This window comes from Lampris incognitus, chromosome 1, assembly GCF_029633865.1.
Source record: "Lampris incognitus isolate fLamInc1 chromosome 1, fLamInc1.hap2, whole genome shotgun sequence".
Taxonomy (NCBI): Eukaryota; Metazoa; Chordata; class Actinopteri; order Lampriformes; family Lampridae; genus Lampris; species Lampris incognitus.
The window spans coordinates 129,657,674-129,682,904 of NC_079211.1; the positions used below are offsets into that span (position 1 = coordinate 129,657,674).

Consider the following 25,231-nt stretch of genomic DNA (forward strand, 5'->3'; position numbering starts at 1 on the left):
AGCAAGAACATGCTAATATCTTTAGCCGGCACGCGTCCTGTACCCAGGATCTGTGTATTTAGTGATGTGTTCAGAATGCATGTTTGCAGTCATTATTGCCGTGTTTAGCTAGGCTCCCTAGTCTATTAGTCAAGCAATAACTAAAAGGAATACTGACGTTTACTGCCGTGCTTTAACTTAGCCACACCGCTACTTGCTAACGACAGCTAATCAACGTCACGCCGTGAAACAATGCTTCGGAAGTGAAAACGTCGTTAGCAAACAATGAACGTCCAACCGTAGGGAGATGCAGTCCACTGCGGGCTGTTTTGGATTTTTACATTAAACTGCCGTGTAAATACTTGGAATAAAAACTTGTCTTTTTACGTTTTCTTAAAGTTGTTGTTCAATATACCGTAAGCAACGACAATTGCGTGACCATATTCCTGTTTTTAAACTTATAATTTGAAGTTGGGTTTTCCAGACATTAGACCAAGCCGTATTCGCCAGGTAAACACTTCCTAACAATAAACGATAGTGGAGTGGTGGAATATTTTTGTGTTCGATGAAAGCTTGCGTTACAACTTGCAAAGAGTGGTAACACCAGATATTACCCTCATGGAACACGCGTTACATTCGTGAGACTGTGGCAAAACAGGGTAGCTAACCCAGCGTTATAGCTTTCGTTATAAATCGGCTAGGACTGTGCTCTGGAGTTGCAGGTTATTTCAAGAAGGCCGTGTCTTCTTCGCGCATTAAAGACCCTCCTTGACACTTAAGAATAATGATTTAATGTGACCGCTGTCAAACACTAAGTGTGCCGTCAGACAGCTGCGAAAAGACTAGATGTCAGTTTTTGAATCAAAGGGGGGTTATGTCTGAGGTTGTAATTAAATGTGACATTTTATCAGCAATATTTATCGAAACTAGTGGTAAGATTTTGTCACAGATAAAAGTAAAACACAATCCAACATTGTCAGTTTATTCTAATCTCTGAATTATTCATTATATATACGGTTTTCGCTGAGGATGGACTTGCCAGAAGAAGGCACGCAACTTGTATGTGTCTGTACTTATAATAGACTAATTTAAGGGAGCAATGTGGAAGATAGAGTGCCTTGGGTTACTTTAGATATTTGTTTCTCAACATGAACAAACCAGCTTTCCAGAAGTTTACCTCTTAAATTAAGCTAAAACAGCATACACTTTGTGTTATCATTTCAGTGATTTTGGCACATTTGCCATCTATCTGTGATTGCATTGTGTTTCTTCTTTCCCCAGATTATTGTAATCAGGCACAGTAACAGTGTTACGCAATGCACCATGGAAGTGGATCACAGAATATGCAACGTCAAATTCAGAGATCCAAGTCTGTCAGTGGGTCTGAAGCAGAGGAGCCACAGCAGCCGGCCATGGCAGTTACTCAGCAGCAAGCTACAGTCAACCACCCTCAATCCCCTGTGACCACCTTCACCTCTGCAGCCAGCCCCTCAGCCCCCCAGTCCCCCAATTATCAGATAATCATGAGTCGCAGCCCTGTCACAGGACAAAACGTGAACATCACCTTACAGAATGTAGGTCAAATGGTAACCGGTAACCAACAGATCACCCTAACCCCACTCCCTCTCCAGAACCCAGGTTCTCCTGGCTTCCAGCATACTGCTCCCCAGTGGAGGTTTGAGCATGCTCCATCCTCCTACATTCAGGTCACTTCACCTGTACCCCAGCCTATGCAGCCCCAGAGCCCCACCCAACACAGCCCAGCCCCCCTGCAGGGAGTGACAAGACCAGGGGCCCCTGCAACAGCGTTGGGAGTGTGTGGCCAAAGCCCAACAAGATTTGTTGAGGCTGGCATGTTGGTGCGGCAAATCAGTTTAGGCAGTCCATCCGGAACTGGCCACTTTGTTTACCAAGAGGGAACTGGGCTGGCACAGATCACTTCAGCCACACCTGGCCAGGTACAGCTGGTGTCCCCAGGAGCACCAGGCTCTGTTAGGGAACGCCGGCTATCCCAGCCTCACTCACAAACTGGAGGAACTATCCATCATCTGGGACCTCAAAGCCCTGTAGCCACTGGTGCTGCCCTTCCCACTCTGAGCAGCCCTGGTCACATCACCACCTCCAATCTACCTCCCCAGATCAGTAGTATCATTCAAGGACAGTTGGCACGTCCCATGATATTTGAAAAGAACCCACAAGGGGTGGTGGCTGGAGTAGGAACAGCAGTCACAGCGTCATTCAGTATGCCCTCCTCCATTCCACCGTCTAGCCCATCCCTCACTAATTCCCCACAAGGGATCCCCAATGCCCCTCTCACGCCTAACAGTATGGCAGTTGGCACAATTAAGAAGCAGACACCCAAGAAGTTGGAAGAAATTGCTCCCTCCAACCCAGAAGTTGCTCAGCTGAGAAAGCAGTGCTTGGAACACCATATCAAGAAGATGGAGGGTCTGAAAGAGGTCTTTAAGGATTACCTGATTGAGCTCTTCTTTCTCCAGCACCTCCAGGGGAACATGATGGACTACTTGGCTTTTAAGAAGAAACCTTGTGTTCCACTGTACACTTACTTAAGACAGAACGACTTGGACCTTGAAGATGAAGAAGAGGAGGAAGAACAGTCTGAGGTCATTAATGATGAGGTATCTCATTTGCTTTAATGTTTTCAAGTAGGGGTTTTAGAATAGGAAAAACTGATATCTTAAACTCTTATAGAGCTCCTCCGATGAAAAGCAAGTCTTTAACCTTGTTAACATGTACTTGTGTGTTAGGGTAGTATTACAAGACATATCAGGAACAAAATAAGCAGCATATCTGCTTTGAAACTGCAGTATACCAAGGACAGTTTCTAAAAACGGATTCAGACAAGCAGGATTTCATACGTCACAAACCTAAGGAATCAATCCCGTTAATGGATGGGGTGGTGCTTTACATATTATTATGTGCACCCGCTTCAGTGACGTGAGCCAGAGGAGAAGCAGTGTAGCTACTTTGCATCATTTTGCCAGCTATAAGTTTTGTTTTTGGCTGCAAATTTACAAAAGGAGAAACGGTGAGCCTTCTTTTATTACCAAAAGCCCGAAAATTCGAGAGAAATGAGTGCAGTTCATTTGGAAAAATTGTAATGTCCCAACCAAACTTTCAGAGAAAGCATGGGTTTGCAGTAGCCATTTTCAAGAGCACTGATTTGAAAATTTATCACAAAAACAGATGGCTTTTGCCACAAAATGTAGTATATTTAAGCCCGATGCTGTGCCATCCATTTATCCTGGGGACACAGCAAGTACGAGCCAACATGTTGGTCATCCGGTAAGTTTATTTTTCTTTCTCTTGCTGGAGACTTTCAATGGTGTTCAAAGCGTTTCTTCCTAACAGCGCATCTGAGTGTTTATCTTTACAAGGTAGATAACTTGTCAGAGCTGGCGAGCGGGACCAAGGTTTATCTAACATTAGCAACACATTATTAGCTGATTGATAAGTAGTCTGATATGTCCACTTGTACTCAACTGTGGCAAGTTTGTTACCACGAGGGGGTTTGGACAGAGGAATGGAGGCAAATATCGTTAGTCAGATGTATTTATTATGACACATACATGACATGACATCTACTAGACAGAGCCGGCCACAGATCTGGCCAGCATGGATAGCTTTCTCAGTCTCTCTCCGGCGTACCTCGCACCCCTTCCTCCTTTCCCCGGGTTTGCTCCCTCGCAGTAACAGCCACCCAGCGGTGGCCCCGCCCGGCACGGTTTGCTGTCCGTGGCACACACAGCATCTCCCTCCATCTCTCCCTCCATCTGTGCCTGCCAGCTGGCTGTCTCGTCCATCTTGATCATGTGTTGCATTTGCCTCTGCCCAGTTTGGCGGTGGTGGTGAGGCCCCACTCCCCATGCTGGTCCAAGAAAGCGTACCGGTGAGTCACCGGGGAGGATAAAGGCTCCACCATCATGCCAACTCACCTCCTCCTCCCTGCTGGCGCTAACAAACTACAGTGATCCTGTCCAATTTGCTCTTCTTCGGAATCGGTTTCCGGTTCAAACCTGTATGGTTGAATTACTCCTTTATTACCACTTGCTATTGTGTAGCGTACAGTAGCAAGCAAAACGAAAAACAAGCAGAAGTTAGTGTTTGATGAGCAGAGTCGACGGTGAGCAGGTATATGCACTGCAGGTGAGCAGCAGAGGGCTGGGGAGATGCAGGTGAGGGTTGGAGGAGATTTGAATTGAGGGTGGGGATAATTTGCATATTCATAGATTCTGGATTTTCTTAATAAGGTAGAAGGAGTAGATGTGCTATTCAGGAATTTAAAAAGACAATTTGAACTTATTTTGCAGGAAAAATTTATCAAGCAGAGCATTTTATATATCTTAAAACATGACTGGAGGGGGACTTTAATATATTGTCTTATTGAAATCTGTCCTTTTCTAGGTGAAGGTTGTCACTGGAAAGGATGGCCAGGCAGTGACGCCGGTTGCTATAGCAACACAGCTTCCTCCTAATGTCTCCGCAGCATTTTCTGCTCCACAACAGTTTCAGGTGACAGTGAAAACGCTTGCCATGAAACTCTTATAATAGAATAACGTTGAAACTGTTATCAGTCTTAGTTCTCTCACATGGCCTTGTTGAAAAAAGGAAATTAACTTCTTGAGAGGCTGTTTTTTCAGGGTCACCCAGGGGCTGCTGCTGGAACCATTTCAAATCCAGGAGACATGGATGCCTTTAAGAGGCAACAGGCTATGGTACAAGCAGGTAGGGCAAGGATCATAGACTCACATGTCTGTGTTTCTTTGTTTCCTCCCCGTTTGCTTTTTTTTTTTTTTTTTTCCCTCTAATTGCTTCTGCTTTTAGATATTTGGCATCCTCTACTAGCGGTCTGTGTTGAAGTCTTAACCCGAGGAAGGGCCGGTGACCTGTAAGGTCTACAGAAAGTCACTGCTGTGTGCCAAGTGCTTTTTTTGCGTTATGAGGGTATTGTGTGTTTTAAATCCCAGATCAGGCTAAGAGATCCCGGATTGACGTTGGTCGCCATGGGCTGATTTTCCAGCATCCTGGTGTAGCTCCTTTAGGATCACCTGGCGTTCCACTCCAGCAGCTTATGCCAACTGCGCAAGGTAGGAGTGCTACTACCAGGCCACTCTGTGTTCTGTTCGATGCTGCTGGACGTAGCCCAGTCCTCATAAGGAGACTTAAAAACGAATCCCCACATGTATCGTCTCCACAAAAAAACCCACCTCCAAGCAGCATCAACAAACCAATCTTCATCCATTCACTGGATTTCCCAGCGGGCCACAAGAAGTTCAGACTTAGCTCTACCAGCACCAGCTCTCTGTCAGGAAAGATGGGGAAGAAGACAATCCAGTCTGAAGAAGAATAGCCATTCAATGGGAAGATGCCATGTCTTATGATTTTATTTTTTGTTTTCACTATTGATCATCTGTCTTCACATCCATCCCTTCTTTTCTGAAGTTAGTTCTTCTCAATTGTCTTTATTTGGATGGACTTTTCCGTGCTGATGGATTTTCAGCTAATATGGAGTTGGATCACGGAAATTGAAAAAAGGGGGGACCCTGGAAAAATGCCACGTAAAATTGCTTTCCAGAAGGTTTTGCGTGATTGCTCATTTAATGAGTTCATGTATCACGCCTCCTTTGGGTTTCTCATCGTTATTCCTTCACACCTCCTCCCCTCTTCGATGTTTGTCCTTGCATTGTCACCATGGATTGGAAGTCACATCAATCTTAAGTTCACTTGTTACATCGTCAAAAGTGTGGTTTCTTTGACCCTCCCCCTCAATTTATTTATTTATTTACTTTTTAACACCCATGTTCATGTTTTGTTGTTTTGCCTCCATGTTATTTCATGGCATTTTGTTCTGACTTGGCTTCTTTCCTCAGTCTTAGTAGGAGGGGGAGTCATGGAAGAGTTGTGTTCACGCCCCAGGTTTGCGTATGGTGGTGGTGTGGGTGTGTCAGGGCCAGGTGTTGATGTCGTCTAGGCCAGTTGGTGTTTCGGGCAGGGAGGTAAGGCAGGCGCTGCTTTAGTGTGCACAGCTCCGCTCAGGCCTGCTGTCTGCAAGACCCCATGTGTGTCCTTTTGCTCATCTCTGTGCTTTGTCGCTATGTACTGTACTTAACTACAGTAGAGGCATTCCGATACCGCTAGTGTGACATCGCTTCATGCATGCTGAACATTTGGTGTTTTTGTGACTGTCCGCTCGTTTTTCCTTTCTCTTTCCCCTGTTTTTATATATATATATATATATATATATATATATATATATATATATATGAGTAGTTTTTATTCATTTTCTTTTAAAACATTTTTCTTTCTACTCTTGAATCTCTCTAAAAAACTCTTTTATTGCATGACTACTTAGAATCACATTCTCTCAACATTTGAAATGCAATGTTTTGGTTTTGCATTATTCAAAGTAGTATTTTTGTTGAGAGACATGTAGATGATCATATTGATTTCATTTCTTCTGTAATCATTTTGCTGTATGATTTTCATTAGTTTCCACTCTTCAATCAGCAGAAGATAGTTCACTGCTGTTGATTCATACAGTATATCTAGTTCATTACGGCAAGGTTTTGAGGAGCTGTAATAGTTCAAGTTCAAACAGTCATTCTGTACATTTAAACTCAAAGCATTTGTTATCTACTTTAGTAAGATAATAACCCATGAACTTATAAAATGGCCATCACCTTATCTTCAGAGGTCCTCGGACGTGTGCTTGATGGGTAAGCAAGCAAACATCTCATGGCATTTTAAAAGCCTTTGACCATTTTAACAATAGCATTAAATATTAGATCATTAGGTTAACTTGAGGCCTGAATAATTGTTTTTTCATCGTCTGTCTTGCTCTCTGTCTCCTTTTTTGTCCTATGATTTGGTTACTGTACCCAAGGTGGAATGCCGCCAACCCCCCAAGCAGTCCAGATAGCAGGACAAAAGCAGAACCAGCAACAGTATGACCCATCTAAAGGCCCTCCGGTCCAGAATGCTGCCAGCCTGCACACCCCTCCCCCTCAGCTGCCAGGCAGGCTCCCCCAGGGTACCATCCCCATGGCGGGCCTGCCCATGGCTCTCTCTCAACAGCCCCAGCTAGTGGAGAGTACAGCCCAACCTAGTGGTCAGCTACAGGCCCAGGTGAAGGTCCAGGCAACTGGCCCCATTCTGGCACCAGTCAACCCCCACACTCAGCTCCAGGCCCAACTCCAGCAGCAGATGCAGCCTGGCATTCACCTCCAGATCCAGGCTCAGCCGCAACAACAACAGTCACAGGCGATGCTACAATCGGGACAAGCGGTCAGTCTACTGGAAGCCATTCAGATAAAGCATGCCTTTTATGTTGATGGCTAAAATGTAATGCCTCGAAGTCCAATATGATAGCAGCTGCTCTCCTTACACCATTGGTTAGGTGCCTGTGGTTGTTAGATATGTATATTTTATGATTTCATGCATATGTTGTATTAATCACTCAAGATCTGATCTATAGAAGTGAACATGTCTTTTTTTTTTCCTTTTCTAAATTCACCTTTTTTATGTTGCTTAAATGACCAAGAAAAAGCCTTGAGTTTCTTGTGTATCTACCAGTATGCAAAGGATCCTCCTCATTTCCCCAAATAAGAGTTCTTTCTTCCTCTTCCTCTATCTCAGACGGTGGCCCTCACTCGCCCTGGTACAGAGTCTAACCAACCTGTTCAGAGGATGATGACCAACTCCTTATCCATATCCTCCATGTCCCCTGTCCCCCTCTCTGCTCCCAACTCTGTTCCGTCCCCACATACTGCAAGCCCTCTTCGTCCTCAGGGCTCCAATATCAACCCAAGCACCACGTCTAAATTGGTTGGAACCAATGGCACCTCCTCTGTCAAAATTGGGGGCCATGGCCAGAACTCGGCTATGCAGTCCTCACAAGAGGGCTCGCAGGATAAGCAGGTTGAGCAAGCTAAATTGGTGAGTTTTTATTATCATGCAAGAATTTCACCTTAATTTAATCTAAAGACCTGGTGAGGAGACGGACTTCTAATGTATTATTAGGGTTCAAACTCAAAGAGCTAAAACCTTATTGTTTTTGTGCTGTTTTTTTTTTTTATTATTATTATTATTATTCATCTTCAGAAATGTTTGCGAAGGTGTCTGGGTAGCGTAGCAGTCTATTCCGTTGCCTTCCAACACGGGGGTCGCCTGTTCGAATCCCCGTGTTACCTCCGGCTTGGTTGGGCGTCCCTACAGACACAATTGGCTGTGTCTGTGGGTAGGTATGTATCCTGGTTGTTGCACTAGCGCCTTCTCTGGTCGGTCGGGGTACCCGTTCAGGGTGGAGGGGGAACTAGGGGGAATAGCGTTATCCTCCTACGCGCTACGTCCCCCTGGCGAAACTCCCAACTGTCAGGTGAAAAGAAGCGGCTGGTGACTCCACATGTATCGGAGGAAGCATGTGGTCGTCTGCAGCCCTTCCTGGCTCGGCAGAGGTGGTGGAGCAGTGACCGGGACGGCTCAGAAGAGTGGGGTAATTGGCCAGATACAATTGGGGAGAAAATAAAAGAAATGTTTGTGCAAATTCCTATAAGATGGTAAAATGGTAGAGACATGAGATTATGCCCATTGATTTGAAGTTGTGTGCAAATGTTGCCCAAGAAAAACATTTTTGACATCTCCTAAGCCGTTGGTCCGATGCTACCAAATTTTTTGTTGATCATTATTGGACTAAGCTTATCAAAAGTCGTATAAAGCTTGTTGATATCTTTTATTTAGTTTTCAAGATATTGATCAAAAGGGTGTTGCTCACCATACAGATAGACCCAAGTCTAACAAAGTCAACAACCGCTGGGCCAGTAATTACAATACTTGCAGGATATGTCTACATAAGTACTTGAAATGTACCTTGAAAGTTACATACAAATCGACCACTGGGAGGCATTACGAATGCAAAAAAATGGATGTGGCATAAATCAAATCAGACTATAAATCAGAAATTGTTTTTCCAGTTATTACAAAACTCCCACAATATGTTTTGTAACAGTGTTGAACTTCATGTATAAACTATTTTGAAATCATTCATTAGGGGGCGCCACCAGTTCCATACATGTGAATGGGCCTGGTTATTGATTTGCCCATAAATCAATGACAGTTTGTCCAAACATCACCAAACTTAGTAAATATTTTTAATTAAGCTGTTGAAGCTTTCAACTTCCAACAGTCTGTGTTGGCTTGAACACTGAAATTGCCGCTTGAGGCAATATTTTCCTTTTGAATTTGTTGTTGTTCCTTGTATTGAGCATGAAGCATTTCTTTCAGTGAAGCAAAATAGTTATTCCTTGTAGAGCTTGAGCCCATTCTACCCCTTATACAGTGGCTATAGAAAGTCTACACACCCCTGTTATAATGGCAGGTTTTTGTGATGTAAAAAAATGAAACCAAGATAAATCATGTCAGAACTTTTTCTACTTTTTTTTCAATTGCAACCTATAAAAATAAAGTGTAAAACAATCAGACACATATTAGGGGGGAAAAAAAGAAACAACTTAAAATAACCTGGTTGTGTGTACACCCCTAAACTAATACTTGGTTGAAGCACCTTTTGGTTTTGTTACAACACTTGTCTTTTTGGGTAAGTCTTATTAGCTTGGTATGTCTTGACTTGGCAATATTTTCCCACTCTTGCTTGCAAAAAAATTCTATATCTGTCAAATTGTGAGGACATCTCCGGTCCACAGCTCTGTTCCAGTTACCCTGCAGATTTTTGATTGGATTCAGGTCTGCGCTCTGGCTGGGCCATTCCAAAATGTTGATCTTATTTTGCTGAAGCCATTCTTTTGTTGATTTGGATATATGGTTTGGGTCATTGATGTGCTGAACGGTGAAATTCATCTTCAGCTTTCTAGCAGACGCCTGAAGGTTTTGGGCCAAAATCGATTGGTATTTGGAGCAAGACATGATTCCCTCCACCTTGACCAAATCCCAGTTCCGGCTGAAGAAAAGCAGCCCCAAAGCACGATGCTGTCACCACCATGCTTCACCATGGGTATGGTGTTCTTTTGGTGATGTACTGTGTTGTTTTGCGCCAAACATAACCTTTTGGAATTACGGCCAAAAAGTTCAACCTTGGTCTCATCAGAACATAATACATTTTTCCACATGATGTCGGGAGACTGGATGTATCTTTTTGCAAAACTTAGCCAGGCTTGAACCCCCCCCCCCCCACCCACGTGAAAAGGCTTCTATCTTGCTACCTTATCCTATAGCCCAGACATTTGAAGAATATGGGAGATTGTTGTCTCATGTAAGGAGCAACCAGTACTTGCCAGAAATTCCTACAGGTCCTTTAATGTTGCTGTAGGCCTCTTGGCAGCCTCTCTGGCCAGTTTTCTCCTTGTTTTCTCTTCTAGTTTGGAGGGACATCCTGTTGTTGGTAATGTCATTATTGTGCCATATTTTCTCCACTTGTTGATGATTGTCTTCACTTTGTTCCATCGTACATCTAATGCCTTGGAAATTCTTTTGTACCCCTTTCCTGATTGATGCCTTTCAACAATGAGATCCTGGTCATGCTTTGTAAGCTCTTTGTGGACCACGGCTTTTGCAGTTGGATACAACCAAGAAAATGTCAGGAAAGTCCTACAGGAACAACTGAACTTTATTTGGGGTTAATCACAGTCCCTCTAATTGATGGCAGGTGTATACTAACTACTATTTAACATAAGTTTGAATGTGATTGGTTAATTCTGAATACAGCCACATTCTAAATGGAGATGCACACTTATGCAACCAGTTGTATTGTAAGTTTTGTATTTTTCTTTTTTAATAGGTTGCAATTTACAGAAAAAAAGTGGAAACATTTCTGACATAGTTTATCTTGGTTTTATTTTTCTACATCACAAAAACCTGCCATTTTAACAGGGGTGTGTAGACTTTTTATATCCACTGTAAATGTTCAGGCTCAGCAAGCTGTTTCATACTGTGCAACTTTGCAGTGGAGAAGCCAGGCTTAGTATATAAACCTAGTGTTGCTGCAAGGATAGCTGCTTGTTTGGTTAGGTACAGTGTTAAGGAATGATAATATAAAGTAAGTAGGCCAAGTTCAAGTTCACTTTATTGTCATACATATAAAAGTACCATGTACCTTCTTCCTATGCAATAAAATGTATATGCCCTGGCTCTCTCAGCCCTTAAAACTTTAAATAAGGAAATAATAAATAATAACAAGAAATCCCACAAAATAATAAATCATTGAACGTTATGTAAGGCACGGCACCTACTGTTCATTATTCTGGCCCCCTGGGGGTAAAAACTGTCTTTGAGGCGGCTGATCTGAGCTCTGATGCTATGTGAACATTTTCCTGAGGGGAAGGAGTGAGAACAGACCATGAGCTGGGTGGCAGGTGTCCTCCATGATACTGAGGGCCTTCCTTCTGCAGTGGGTGGTGTAAATGCCCTGAAGCTGTGGCAGTGCAGTTCCTATGATTTTTGAAGCTGTTTTTGCTATCCTTCTCAGTTGTTTGTGGTTCTGTTCAGTCAGGTTGCCAAACCACACCAGTATGCTTCCAGTAAGGATTCTCTCTATGTTAGTCTGATAGAAATTGACCAGGGTTTTTGTGGACATTCTGAATGTTTTTAAGACATCTCAGACATATTCTCTGTTGTGCCTTCTTAATGACACAGCTGGTGTTTAGAGACCAGGAGAGGGAGTCTGAGATCTGCATGCCTAAAAATCTGAAGTTTTTCACAATTTCAATAGGGACACTGTTGATGTAAACTGGTGTCTGAACCGTTTTGGACCATCTAAATTCAATGTAATTGCCCATGTAGTTATTTACATCACACATCTTAGTTTTGAACATAAGAATCATCTTAAATTATAGTAGCAGTATGTACATTACATGTACATGACTTTTTTTTTCTTTTTTTAACATGCCTTTGACTGTTAATAGCTTGGTGTTGGAGGTTTACTATTTAAGAATAGACCAATTTGTCACAGCCTTACTCTTCTACCAAGATAACCAAAAGGGAATAAATCAGCTACATTTGATTATGTCATCTGGATCAAAGTCCATATGAGGGTCACAATAGTGTGTTAGCCATGTTGGTTTTCAATAAGAGGCTGTCACAGAAACTTGAATCGGTTCATCTGGACACAACGTTTATTGAGAGAAATGTTTCATCACTCATCTAAGTGACTTATTCAGTCTCAACTGACTGCAGGTACCCCTACCCTTATAAACAGCACAATGACATGACAAATTATGCAAATTACCGTGGCCATTAACTAACTTTAGGTTACTTCCGTAACCCCGGTTCTCTGAGTGGCATGAGTGAGATGTCTCACTATGGGATACGTCCCCTCGCGTATTCAAAGTAGCACTTGTACCATTACGCCATCCCCGATTGGCTGGCAGTCATGAGATCTGCGTCAAGGCCATGTGCCTTGTATGTGACTGACATAGGAAGTCACCATGTGTACTTCTCACAGAGGATTGGGGTATAGTTGCAATCACAGCATTATAAGATGGCGACAGATGTACTCTTAGCCCCCACCCCTCTCAGTTCAGGGATGGTCGTTCCCTCTTCACATAGATGGCCTCTTTAACTCTATGTTCAAACCAGCGTTCATCCCTATCAAGGATGTGCACATCCTTATCCTTGAAAGAGTGGCCACTGGCCTGTAGGTGGTTGTAGACTGCAGAGTCCTGGCCTGACGCGTTAGTTCTTCTGTGTTGTGCCATCCTCTTCGCCAGCGTCTGTTTGGTTTCCCCGATGTACAAGTCACGAGGAAGCCAAACATCTGAGAGACTGAAGAAGTCACTTAGATGTGTGATGAAACGTTTCTCTCAATAAAATTGTGTCCAGATGAACTAATTCGCTTAACTATGATTTCCTTACCTAGTTTATTGAGCATGCATAAAGACAATAGAGGCTGTGTGCACGTCCTTTACCCTGTACCCTCCCTTATCTTCAGGAAAGCCAGGTACATCAACGTATCTCTGAGCTGAGGAAAGAGGGGCAGTGGTCAGCCAGCAGGCTTCCCAAGCTCATGGAGGCCTCACGACCAAAGTCTCACTGGGACTACCTCCTAGAGGAGATGCAGTGGATGGCAGCTGACTTTGCCCAGGAGAGGAGGTGGAAAGAGGCTGCTGCCAAAAAGGTATGGGAGTTAAATCTATGCGTAGTGTTGCGACAAGAAACGACTACACCTACAGAAGTTGTATTGATGTTTTACTCAGAGCTCAATTTTCTGCTGTGCATCCACTCTAGCTTGTTCGCACCTGTTCTCGCTACCATGAGGAGCAGAAGAAAAGTCAAGAGATGTCCAGGAAAGAGGAGGAACTGCGTCTTCGTCACATTGCCAGCACGATGGCCCGGGAGGTGGAATTCTTCTGGTCCAACATTGAGCAGGTAATGTTTATCTATCTATCTATCTATCTGTCTGTCTGTCTGTCTGTCTGTCTGTCTGTCTGTCTGTCTGTCTGTCTGTTTTGAGGAAGAGCATTACCATTTAATCCGTTGTAAATATATTTTTTTTCCTTTAAGGTTGTGGAGATTAAACTAAAGTTTGAAATCTATCAGAAGGGGGTTAAAGTGCTCTGCCTAAAAAAAGCCTCACGTAAAGGTACGTCCCACAAAACTCGAGGCATTTATGACCTTTTAAGGACTGAAATAATACTGTATGTACATTTCCTTGTAATCAAGTTGGGGCTTGAGTGGATCCTAAACCGTGAAATGCACCTACTTTTAATACACGCTCTACGCCTCTCTATTTGTACATTCTCTTTTTTACTTTGACATATGTTAATTGAATAAAACTGCATTGCAGGATCTACTCAGTTGACGGGGGAGAAAGCTGTCAAAGAGGTAAGTGCTGCACTTACATCGTAATTATCCAATAATGCAATTATATGTCTTGAATACTTTTCAGTGTTTATTATTTTCGTATTACAGGAGCCAACAACTTCTGCAAGAAAAAGAAAATCCAGTTCTTCTCTGGTTGATGAAGAAGGTATATGTCACAATATGAGCTTGAATATAGTTGCTAAATGTTCTCTAAAGAACATGTATAGTTGACATTTTGAGTTTACCATGACACCATAATTTTGCCTTATAATACTATTTAGTCATGATTGCTCACAATGTGGCTGTTTAATAGTCCTAGATGAGGAAAGCACCATAGTGGAACAGGAGGCCATGGAGGAAGAAGCAGACCACAAGGCAGAGTTGGCTGACCTTGCCAAAGATGGTACTTTTCTGTCACTGATTTGGTCTATTTTCATTTGACCCTCTTGACTATAAGTGCATAGAAGAGGAATTAAAAGGGGGGAAAATATGGCCTGATTTACACTTGCTTTCTGCTTAAAGATTTCCATCTGAGCCATGTATATTTAGATCATTTTTAATCCTCAAATTCAAAGTCTCCACTTGGTAATTGTGTTTGCCTGTTAAATTCTTGGCCATGGCTACTTCTATATACTGTACTTAGTGGTGTCTAGTGTCAAAAGTCAATAAAATAATAGTATTTGTGTTATTGGTAATATAATCCCAACAGCGATAAAGAAAGTCTGAAAGGACTGGTAATGAGTTGGGTCTAACTCACAAGTACCATCATAACCTGTGCGTAGCGTAGAGTGATATGGCCAAAAGATTCATCATATACCCTGTGAAATGCCTTATTTTCGGCTGAGAGTTTACTGACCCGTTCCATTGAGATTGATTATAAATTATTTGAACAACACCCTGAATTTACAAAAAAATATTAAATGGACATTTTCACCTGTGTTCTGTTCCATTCCTTTGATTTACAAGTTCACAGAACACTGCCGGGCGATACATGTAAATTGTAAACTCAGGACATGTTGTATAAGCCTAAAATATCTAGCAACGTTACAGTGCTTAGAAAAAATTGATCTTGATGCTTAGCCCTATTAGTTTAATCGCATTAGGTGCAGAAGCATAGGTATCTCCATGCTAATGTTTTCTACATATATAAACACTATATTATTTCTGCAGCCTTGAGCATTCAAGTCATCAGCAGTGAGGCAAACAAGTGTGTGTGCCACAAATACTGGAACATGCAGCTGGGACTTCATTCAGGATATTCAGCCTATATTGGACAACACTATCCCCCATGTACCAATTAAAGTATTGTCGTCCCCACACAGTTGTTAGGGTACCTTGGATCATTTGAGAGCCTCACAGGCTAGCTCCGTTATTCCCACTTTCATCTTAATTTAGAGGCTGCAAGCAATGGCCTGGTTCATTGGACTTAAATGTTTGCTATTTCTTCTTTACTGAAGGCAGACAGACAAGTAGACATTTCAGCCAAAGGATATCATCTGTGCTTAAACATCTACTTGTCCATCTGTCTTCTGAATACAGCGGCAATTGCTGGTTGCAATAGCCGATAAGAAAATTTAACATTGCCCAAGCTTAGCATAGAATAAGGTATGCAAGCATAGAATAAGGTATGCAAGAGTCAGAGCCAATTCACAATGGGGAAAAAATGGCATCTTCCTTCCTGTTGCAGATTATAATTAGAGTTGATTGAAGGAAGGGTATCGCTGGTTAACTTCAGATACTTTGTGAATCGTGCTTAGCATTGGGAAAGTTAAAATTGTAATCTTTGCAGCAATGCACTCTGAATAGAGATGCTCAAATTCTGTTGTTTTCAATGAAAGATAAACATATGTGTAAATTACATGCTGTAAATTGTCCACTTTGGCAGTTCTCTTTTTTATAGAATTCGTTTCAATGTCTCACTACGGGTTACACCCCGTCGCGTATTCACAGAAGCACGTGTACCATTACCCCAGCCCTGATTGGCTGACAGTCATGACGTCTGCATCAGGGCCCTGCGCTTTATATGTGACTGACGCAGCATCACTTGTCATTCAGTCACCTCTTCTCTTTCCAGAAGCAAGCTGCTCTCACCCGTATCTAGGCTGACTAGCTAAACTGTCCTCAGACCGCAGCGAAAACCTCCGTCGCTGGTCGCTAGCCGCTGAAATACTGGTACAACTGCCTTCACCATAGGTAGTTTTTTACTTTAACCTATGCCCAAACAGTAGAGTATTTTTTGCTTCTACAAGCTAGCTAGAATGTTAACTTTGCTACTCCAAGCAAGCTAACGATACTGAGAACCTGCAGTCACCTCACTGCTTGCCCACTGTTGAAGCTAGCTAACAAAATTATTTTACTCCGACCTGTCCCCAAACAGCGGAGTATTTCTGCTCTACAAGCTAATTAACTTGTTAACTTTGCTACTCCAAGCAAGCTAACAAGCGGAGCTGCTGCATATGTTGTGTCCAGTTCGCGCTTTACACACTTATGTGGAGAGAACAAGGGCCTTCAGGAAAGGGGATCAGTTGTTTCTGTCCTGGGATAAGCCCCACCAGGGCAAGCCCATCACCAAAGACTTTCTCACTGGATATTGGATGCTATCACGCTGGCTTACTCCCCCTCAGGCCTTCAGGTTCCAGCTGGGTTGGGGGCACACTCTACTAGGGCCCTGTTTAGAGGTGTCTCTATCCAGGATATCGGTGCAGCAGCTAGCTGGTCATTGCCCCTCACATTGGCAAGGTTTTATAAGTTGGATGTTTCATCTTCAAGCCTTGTTCATGCTGTCCTGAGTGTGGGTTCCTCATTGGACCTGCCTCATCCACACACTCCTTTTTGGGGGGGGGGGGCTGGTGGTCAGTCTTGTCTGGCAATACGGGAGTCTCCATATCCCATAGTGAGACATCGAAACAAGTGCTATGAAAGAGAACTTGAGGTTACTTCCATAACCCTGGTTCTCTGAGTAGCATGAGTGAGATATCTCACCAGACCACGCTTCTTGCTGCTGGGGTGAAGCAAGAAGAGGTGTGCGTGTTTTGAATGATGAGTGACCCTGCATCAGTGACATAAGGCGCAGGGCCCTGACGCAGACGTCATGACTGCCAGCCAATCAGGGCTTGCATAATGGTACAAGTGCTTCTGTGAATATGTGAGGGGGCGTATCCCATAGTGAGACTCAGAGAACCAGGGTTACGGAAGTAACCTAAAGTTTTTGTGTGTATACTCATGTGACAGTTTGACATTCAGGTGTTGCACAGATAGACAGACAGCTATGACACATTAGAAACTGGCAAATAGCAAGTAACTAGTGCAGTGTATGCTATTCATCTTTCAATGATGGTAGAAATGTTATGGCAAATCTGTAGCAGTACCCATTTTTTTTACTGTTAACACCATCCACCAAAACCTGTGCAAATCTATCTATAAAACTAATATGACTGTGTCTTATCTGCATCTTAGCTGAGGTGCCGCTGGATGCTCTAGTGAAACAATATGCTGGTGCCTATGCTGACAACTTTGAGTGGCCCCAACCCAGTCCACAGAGTGATGAGGATGGCATGCAGGAAGATGAAGGTTGTCATAGATTTAATATATTAAACTTTCAGTTGTTAAATTTTCTTGATCCCCCCCCCCTACCATTCATGTCTCTAAAATATGTCTTATTGTATATTAACCAGTGATGAAATGTCCTGAGGGTAGTCCCCATGAGGCGGTAGCTATTGACTCTCTACTGAGTGTGGATCAGTACCGAGGGCCTGACAAGGCAAGCTCCACTGACAATGATTGCAAGCTCACCAGAGACATAGCTGAAGTGGCAGCTGCCACAGAGCTCATTCTCCCTAAGGGCAGTGCCAGGACCACCTCTTCTGTAAGACACACACATCAGTTTTAGAGGCTGAAATTGTCAATTAAAAGAACAAATACCTGTTTTTCCACTCATGTTTTTTACACAATCTTTGTGTTCTCCGTCTTAAGACCCGCAGCCCGACTCCATTTCTGCTGCATGGTTCACTTCGAGAGTATCAGCAAATTGGTGTGGACTGGCTGGCAAACCTCCACAAGAAACACCTCAATGGCATCCTAGCGGATGAAACGGGCTTGGGCAAGACCATCCAAACTGTGGCTTACATGGCCCACTTGGCTGGTCAAGAGGGTATACCTGATTGTACTGAAAAATCATTAAATCCATGTCAATGAGTTTTTTTTTTTTTTTGTTTTTTTTTTTTTTTCAATAAGGACGAATGTGTAGAGAATTTATTTTCTGTGTTCACAGGGATCTGGGGACCCCACCTTATAGTGGTGAGGACGTGCAAGTTACTGAATTGGGAGTTAGAGTTCAAGCGCTGGTGTCCTGGCCTCAAGATCCTCCTTTACCTTGGGAACAGACGGGAGCGCAGATCAAAAAGAATGGTGCGTTTTGCTGCATTTAGGATTTTTGTTCTTGCGATGAACTCATCAGCTTTAGCCCCTTAATGATAATAGTTATAGTCATAATCAATTTTTATTTACATAGGATTTCTCAAAGAGAACAAAGGGGTTTACAGGAACATTAACGGGAAGAAAAACAGGAAGACAAAAGAGGCAAACAAAATGGACACAAAACAAGAATCGGTAATGGCCAGAAACTAAAGGAATGCCTTTCCATAAAAGTATGTTGAGAGGTGATTTAAAAGAGGACCCTGAGTTTGCCAGCCTGATATCCTCGGTCAGGCCGCAGCGCTCTGACCAAAGAAGCCAGGCTACTCGTCTTTTGTTGTTACTTTGGAACAGCCAAAAGGGCCTTGCCTGCCTCAGCTTGGCACATCTTGACTTGGCAGTAGTTTCCTGCTCTTCCTTGAAAAAATGTTTTAGATCTGTCAAGTTGTGAGGACATCTGTCCACAGCCCTTTTCTAGTCACCCCACAGACTTTCAACTGGATTTAGGTTTGGGCTCTGGTTGGGCTATTCCAAAACATCGATCTTCTTTTTGGTGAAGCCATTCCTTTGTTGATTTGGATGAATGCTTTGGGTCCCTGTCGTGCTGAACAGTGAAATTCTTCTTCAGCTTTCTAGCAGACGCCTTAAGGTTTTGTGCCAAAATCGATTGGTATTTGGAGCTATTCACGATTCCCTCCACCCTGACCAAAGCCCCAGTTCTGGCTGAAGAAAAGCAGCCCCATAGCATGATGCTGACACCACCATGCTTTACCATGGGTATGGTGTTCTTTTGGTGATGTGCTGTTGTTTTTGCACCAAAAATAACCTTTTGGAATTACGGCCAAAAAGTTCAACCATGGTCTCCTCAGACCATAATACATTTTTCCACATGGTTTTGGAGACTGGCTGTATCTTTTTACAAAACGTAGCCAGGCTCAGATGGGTTTTTTTTTCCTTCTTTAGTTCGGAGGGACATCCTGTTCTTGGTAATGTCACTGTTGTGCCATACTCTCTCCACTTTTTGATGATTTTCTTCACTCTGTTCCATGGTATATTGCAGGGGTGGGCAATCTTATCCAGAAAGGGCCAGTGTGGGTGAAGGTTTTTGTTCCAACCAAGCAGTTACACATCTGATCCCACTAATCAACCAGTAGAGTCTTTGCTGAGGAACTTGATTAGGAGACACAGGTGTGTAATTGCTTGGTTGGAACAAAAACCTTCACGCACACTGGCCCTTTCTGGAAAAGATTGCCCATGCCTGATACCCACCTCCTTATCGATATCTTTCAACAATGAGATCCCGTTTATGCTTTGTAAGCTCTGTATGGACCACGGCTTTTGCAGTTGGATGCAACCAAGAAGATGTCAGGAAAATCTTACAGGAACAGCTGAACTTTATTCGGGATTAATCACAGACACTTTAATGGATGGCAGGTGTATACTAACTACCAAAGACAGCCATATCCCCAATTATAAAAGGGTGTGCACACTTATGCAACTAGGTTATTGTAAGTTTTGTATTTGTCCTTTTTCCCTAAAATATTGCCAGTTGTTTTTCACTTTATTTTTATAGGGTGCAATTTTTTTTTTAAATGGAAAAAATTCTGACATGATTTATCTTGGTGTCATTTTTTTGCAGCACAAAAACATGCAATTTTAACTGGGGTGTGTAGATGTTCTACATCCACTGTAGCTGGGATTAAGACCATGTTTTAATCCATGTGCCTTAAAAGTAATTAGTAAAATTTTAAAATCAATTCTGAAACAGCCAATGGAGGGAAAAAAATAGGGGTGATTTTAACCTGTTCCTTTATTTTTCATGTAAAGCCTAGCAGCAGAGTTTGGACAATTTGAAAATGTGGTTTAAGGCAAGTAAAAAAGTCACTACAATAGTCTAATAACGTATGAAGTAAAAAAGTCACTACAATAGTCTAGGTAGGATAGAATAACGTATGAAGTAAAAAAGTCACTACAATAATCTGGGTAGGATGGAATAATGTATGAAGTAGTTTTATTAAATCCAGGACCAATCTTACTTTTGCTATACTCTTTAGTTGATAAAAATATTGAAGTGGACTTTTAATATGTGACACAATTCAAATCAGGATTGAACATGGCTCCCATATGCTACCTTTTTTTTTAATGAGATTTAAAGGGCCAGAAGAGGACTAAATTAGGCTAGACATCTGCTGGAGGGCAAAAGCAAGGATTTACCCCCAAGTTTAGTGAAAGGAAGCTTCCTGACATCTGCTTTTTCACATCAGAAAGGCAATCCTGAATTGCTGCCAAGCTGTCGTCATTTAGCTTCACTGAGGTACCAATACTGATGAATGATTTGGCAGAGGAAGAGCATGTACGGTTAAAATAAGATGGCCATGTAGCTACACAAGTCCAATAAAGGCCATGTTTCATGTGTCCAATAGAAATACCATTCAAAAATAATTACTCAATCAAATATCACATCCAAAAGTACATAAAAACAAAGAATCAAATTAATAACATTACCGCGTGCGCCTAGACATGTAGAATGTGGGTCCCTCTGTTTCCTTGACCCAAAATTACCCATAATGCATTATGTAGATGAACTCTGAACTCATTCTGAAATCATGTGACCCATACTTTCTTAACCAATATTATTGTCATCACGTTTGAAAAGCCTTAAACTCAGATAGTTTATATTTTTTAACAGAACATAAAATAAAAATCACACCAAAAAAAGTGTCTCACTTTCTGAAACCGCTACACTCCCACCAAATTACTGATTTATGATGCCACTATTAACTAAATTTAGTAATTTCCAGAACCAACTTACTATTTATAACAACTCTTGTACAACTCTTGTTAAACCACACTATATAAACTCGACCCTTTCTGCTTACTTAATTGGAGACACAGGTACTATTGTGCGGTTGTGTAAAGTGTATGAAGTGTTTAGAGTCTAGTTCAATTGGAACTAGACTTGGCTGTTCTTTACAAATACCACCAACTTATGTATAGGACGTTCAAGAATGGATGGATTAATGAGGCGTTGACCTTCTTTCCCTAGCTTTCTATTTCCTATTTGTATGATGGCTTTTCTCACCAGTCCGTCGTCATCTTTGCAAACATCAAGTACTCTTCCTAGTTTCCACTCATTGCTGGAGATCTCATTTTCTTTAACAATGATAACATCTCCAATCATCACATTTCGTCTTGGTGATTGCGAGCGTTGTCTGAGGGTGATGTTCGCAAGATATTTCTTCCTCCATCTGCTCCAGAATTACTCTGTTAAGTATTGTACTCTGCGCCACCTTTTTCTGGCATACAGATCTTCCGCCATAAACCTTCCTGGTGGAGGCAGCGGGACTGAGGCCTTCATAGTAACTAGATGGTTTGGGGTAAGTGGCTCTAGGCTTTTGGGGTCATTGATACTGTCAGTGGTGAGTGGGCGTCTATACAACTGACATGGCTTCATAGAAAAATTTTCTTAACGAAGCATCATCTAATCTTCTAGCACTCTCTGAGACGACCGAGCTCAGCACACTCATTACTGTCCTAATCTGCCATTCCCAAACACCTCCCATGTGACTGGCATCAGGTACGTTCATAGTAAAGTCATACTGCTTTTCAGCCAGGTAAGCAGCCAGTCTGTCTTTGTCCACTTCCTTTAACACCTTTGTTATTTCATTCTTCGCCCCAACAAAATTTGTCCCTTGATCCGATCAGATTTGTCTTACAGCTCCACGGATGGCTATAAAACACAAGGTATTCAGGAAAGCATAAGTTGTTAGATCCTCCAACATTTCTATGTGAATTGCCCTTGAGGATAGACAGGTGAGTATGAGACCATATCTCTTACGCTCTTTACAACCTTGCTTTGTGTGAAACGGTCCAAAACAATCCATTCCACCGTAGGTGAATGGTGGTGAGGGATCGAAGTGGTCAGTGGGTAGATTTGCCATTTTTTGCTCTTCTGTCGGCCTGCGAACTTTACTGCATGTGACACATTAGTTAATGTGGTTTGCCACAGCTTTGCTCCCACCACCAATCCAATAACCATTTGCTCTTAGTTCATTTGTTTGTCCTCTGCCTTGGTGCTGAGTTTTGCCATGATCGTGCTCTAGGATCAGACGTGTGACTACACCATCCCGTGGCAGGATTACTGGGTACTTCAAGTCGAGGGGTAAGGAAGCATTCTTTAAACGCCCTCCCACCCTAAGAACACCATCTTTCAATACTGGATCAAGCTGGTGCCATTGATGTCTCAGTGCCCGTATTTCTTCTTGGAGGGCAACCCTTTGTGCTAATTTCACAAGCACAAGACTGGCGTTTTTTCTGTCTTCCACATTCATGGGCCCTGCTGTTTTTTCCCTTTTTGCGAGACGCTGGATCCAGACAACAACATTCAGTGCTGTGTGCCATTTTGAGAACCGTTCAAATCTCCAAAAAATGGTCCTCTTCTTGTTACGGGACACACAGGAAGGACTCAGGCGCAGACACAAAACTTGCTTCCAACTGACTTCGGAGTTTATTACAGGGGGCCAGCTAAGGCGAAAACACACAGTGGAGGGAATTGGGCTGGGCTTCCTTGGGCTGGGGAAATGGGACCGGGGGCAGAGACCGTGGGTGGTGGAAAGAGCCGGGCAGAGCAGCGATCTGGAGCAGGTGAAAATCTGGAGAACAGGGACCGGAGGCAGAGCAGGATAACTGCAGTGAAAAGGAGGATGTTAGTCAAACAGCAGGTTCAAAAATACTGACAAAAACAGACTTAGTGGGCAAGGGCTGGATGCAGTACACTGACGGATCAGAGGCTACGATCTGGCAGGGTGGAAGTGGCAGTGCTGGTCTTTTATAGCAGGTTGGTTTGATTAAGGAATGGGTTGCAGCTGGTGAGGCTCTGCTCACCTCTCTCCACTCACACACAAACACAGAGACTGACACTCAGGGAGTGGCTCAGGTTAAGCAGCCTTTGAGGTGGAGGCTGTGGAAGGAGGGACAGATGTAACACTTCTACTACTTCAGTTTGTAGTACTTGTATCGATTTGCCTTCGGGGTCGCCCATCAGAAGTTTTGGAGTTGCTTTTCCATTCAGGGTATAGGAACTGGATGTTATCTTGTGATATGCTTTTTTTCCCCAGGGTTTGTGTCTTTAAAGTCTGCTTCTAGGGCTCTGATGACAGTGGCTGGTGTCATCGGTGGAAGTTCCTTAACAGATATACAATGACACAGACCTGTCACATCTGTTGACTTCACGTCCTGAGGTGTGCCACCGACAACGCTCCAACCTAGGTCTGTCTTAATGGCGTATGGCTCGTAATCTCCTCCCCTGATGACTTGTCTTGGTGCTAATGCTCTTGAGCAGTTATAGCCTATTCGCAATCCAACCTCACAATCCATCAGCTCGGGTATCCCATGTGCTATGCTGTCCAGATGTTTCCACTTTTTGGCTGTGTTGGGTAGGAATGTGGGAACGTTCAAGTGGAATGAAATCCCTGGTGTAAGCAGGTGGCAAGTTGATAAAGCTTTGCGAGGAAAACCCTCTAACTCTGAGCCCACTAACTCTTTCACTCTTAACGATGAAGTCTTTTCCTATCATAGTGGAAAGCTTTAACTTCACTGGTTCCAAACCAGCTCCCGTCTGCTCACACAGTTCCTGGTCTACAAAGGTGTTGCTACTCTGGGTGTCTAGTAAGGCATACACTAAGGTCTCTGTTTCAGTGGTGGTGTCGGTCGAGGAGATCCATACAGGCACTATCATGGATGTGCTCGCACTATCATGGATGTGCTCCCACCATCACCTTGGTATACACAGCAAGAAAGGGAAGATGCGTTTTCTTCTGCTTGCATGGCATCAAGATGATTCGTCTGCAGAAGAATGGTCTTCGTGAAGTGGTTTTGGATGGCGTTTCTTGCATATGCCACAAGTAGCTCTATTCTTACAGTCCTTTGAATTGTGTCCTCTCCTAAGACAGCCAAAGCACAGGTTATTGTCAAATATGAACTGTTTCTTGTCCTCCATAGGCTTGTCAACAAACATCTGGCATTTGTTGATGGAGTGGCTCTCTCCACAGCATATGCATTCTTTCTTGAATGCAGAAGACTCCTTTGAACTGCTCTCCACTGCGTTTGATTTATCTTGTGGTTTTCTGTTTGTGATGAACACATTAGCCTTTTGCTGCTTAATATCTCTAGATAGCCTTTCTTCAGTAGGCTTCATCGCATAAAGGGATATCACAGGATTGCATGCAATTTCTGCTTCTTGTACAATAAATTCAGCAAACGCTTACTTTGAAGGTAGGTTAGTCCTCTGTTTGTTTCAAGTGCTTTGTGACATGGTGATTCCAGCGAGAGGTCATCCATTCTGGGAGTTTTTGGAGCATATTTTGATTCTCTTCACAGTCATTTAACACTTGAAGCCCTTTTACATGTGGCATGGCGTTGCTGCAACCTGTGAGAAAATCACTGAACTGTCTCAGTTTAACTGACTCCCTCAAACCAATCTTTAGCCAGTTATTCAGCTTTTCCCTAAACACGCACTGGATTACGAAGGGATGACCATACTGGGTGTTCAGTGCCACCCATGCTTGGTCGTAGGCATCATCATCCTTTCTGAAAAAGCTTCCTTCCAATACAGATCGTGCCTCACCACTGATGTATTTTTGTAGGTAGAACAACCTGTCAGCTGTATTTGTGCAGCGGCGTTCAATCAATGCCTTTAAACTTATGCTAGGAAGTTCAGTACGTCTACTGAGAAGACGGAGGTCTCGGGTGCCGGGAGTCTGATGAGAACCATCATGTCATGAAGGGCTTGTACTAATGATGCTTCATTAATAGTTCTGTTTGTTTTTTCATTGTCATTGTTCTTACATGTTGTTCCCTTTTAATCTCTTTCTTAGGTACTGGATGGGAGATGGCCATCTCATAGCATGATGATCTACTTTCATCACATCTCTCACTTGAGTCAGCTTCAGAGTACACCTTAAGCTTAGCAGCTATTACTTGAAGATCTCTCTGATTTTCTAGCCTCTTG

General features: G+C 42.9%; 1 protein-coding gene across 1 annotated transcript in view; it reads left to right on the top strand.

The window, feature by feature from the left end:
• ep400 (E1A binding protein p400) overlaps nucleotides 1-25,231 on the top strand; it is a 68,584-nt gene that overhangs the window by 83 nt on the left and 43,270 nt on the right. The window contains exons 2-16 of the mRNA XM_056291485.1: nucleotides 1,261-2,618; nucleotides 4,405-4,512; nucleotides 4,641-4,725; nucleotides 6,884-7,284; nucleotides 7,636-7,935; nucleotides 12,938-13,123; nucleotides 13,234-13,374; nucleotides 13,510-13,588; nucleotides 13,793-13,830; nucleotides 13,918-13,975; nucleotides 14,123-14,212; nucleotides 17,266-17,379; nucleotides 17,484-17,674; nucleotides 17,782-17,959; nucleotides 18,080-18,216. Of these exons, the coding sequence (XP_056147460.1) occupies nucleotides 1,296-2,618; nucleotides 4,405-4,512; nucleotides 4,641-4,725; nucleotides 6,884-7,284; nucleotides 7,636-7,935; nucleotides 12,938-13,123; nucleotides 13,234-13,374; nucleotides 13,510-13,588; nucleotides 13,793-13,830; nucleotides 13,918-13,975; nucleotides 14,123-14,212; nucleotides 17,266-17,379; nucleotides 17,484-17,674; nucleotides 17,782-17,959; nucleotides 18,080-18,216 (3,429 nt within the window). The 5' untranslated portion in view covers nucleotides 1,261-1,295. The remainder of the gene's footprint in view (nucleotides 1-1,260; nucleotides 2,619-4,404; nucleotides 4,513-4,640; nucleotides 4,726-6,883; nucleotides 7,285-7,635; nucleotides 7,936-12,937; nucleotides 13,124-13,233; nucleotides 13,375-13,509; nucleotides 13,589-13,792; nucleotides 13,831-13,917; nucleotides 13,976-14,122; nucleotides 14,213-17,265; nucleotides 17,380-17,483; nucleotides 17,675-17,781; nucleotides 17,960-18,079; nucleotides 18,217-25,231) is intronic.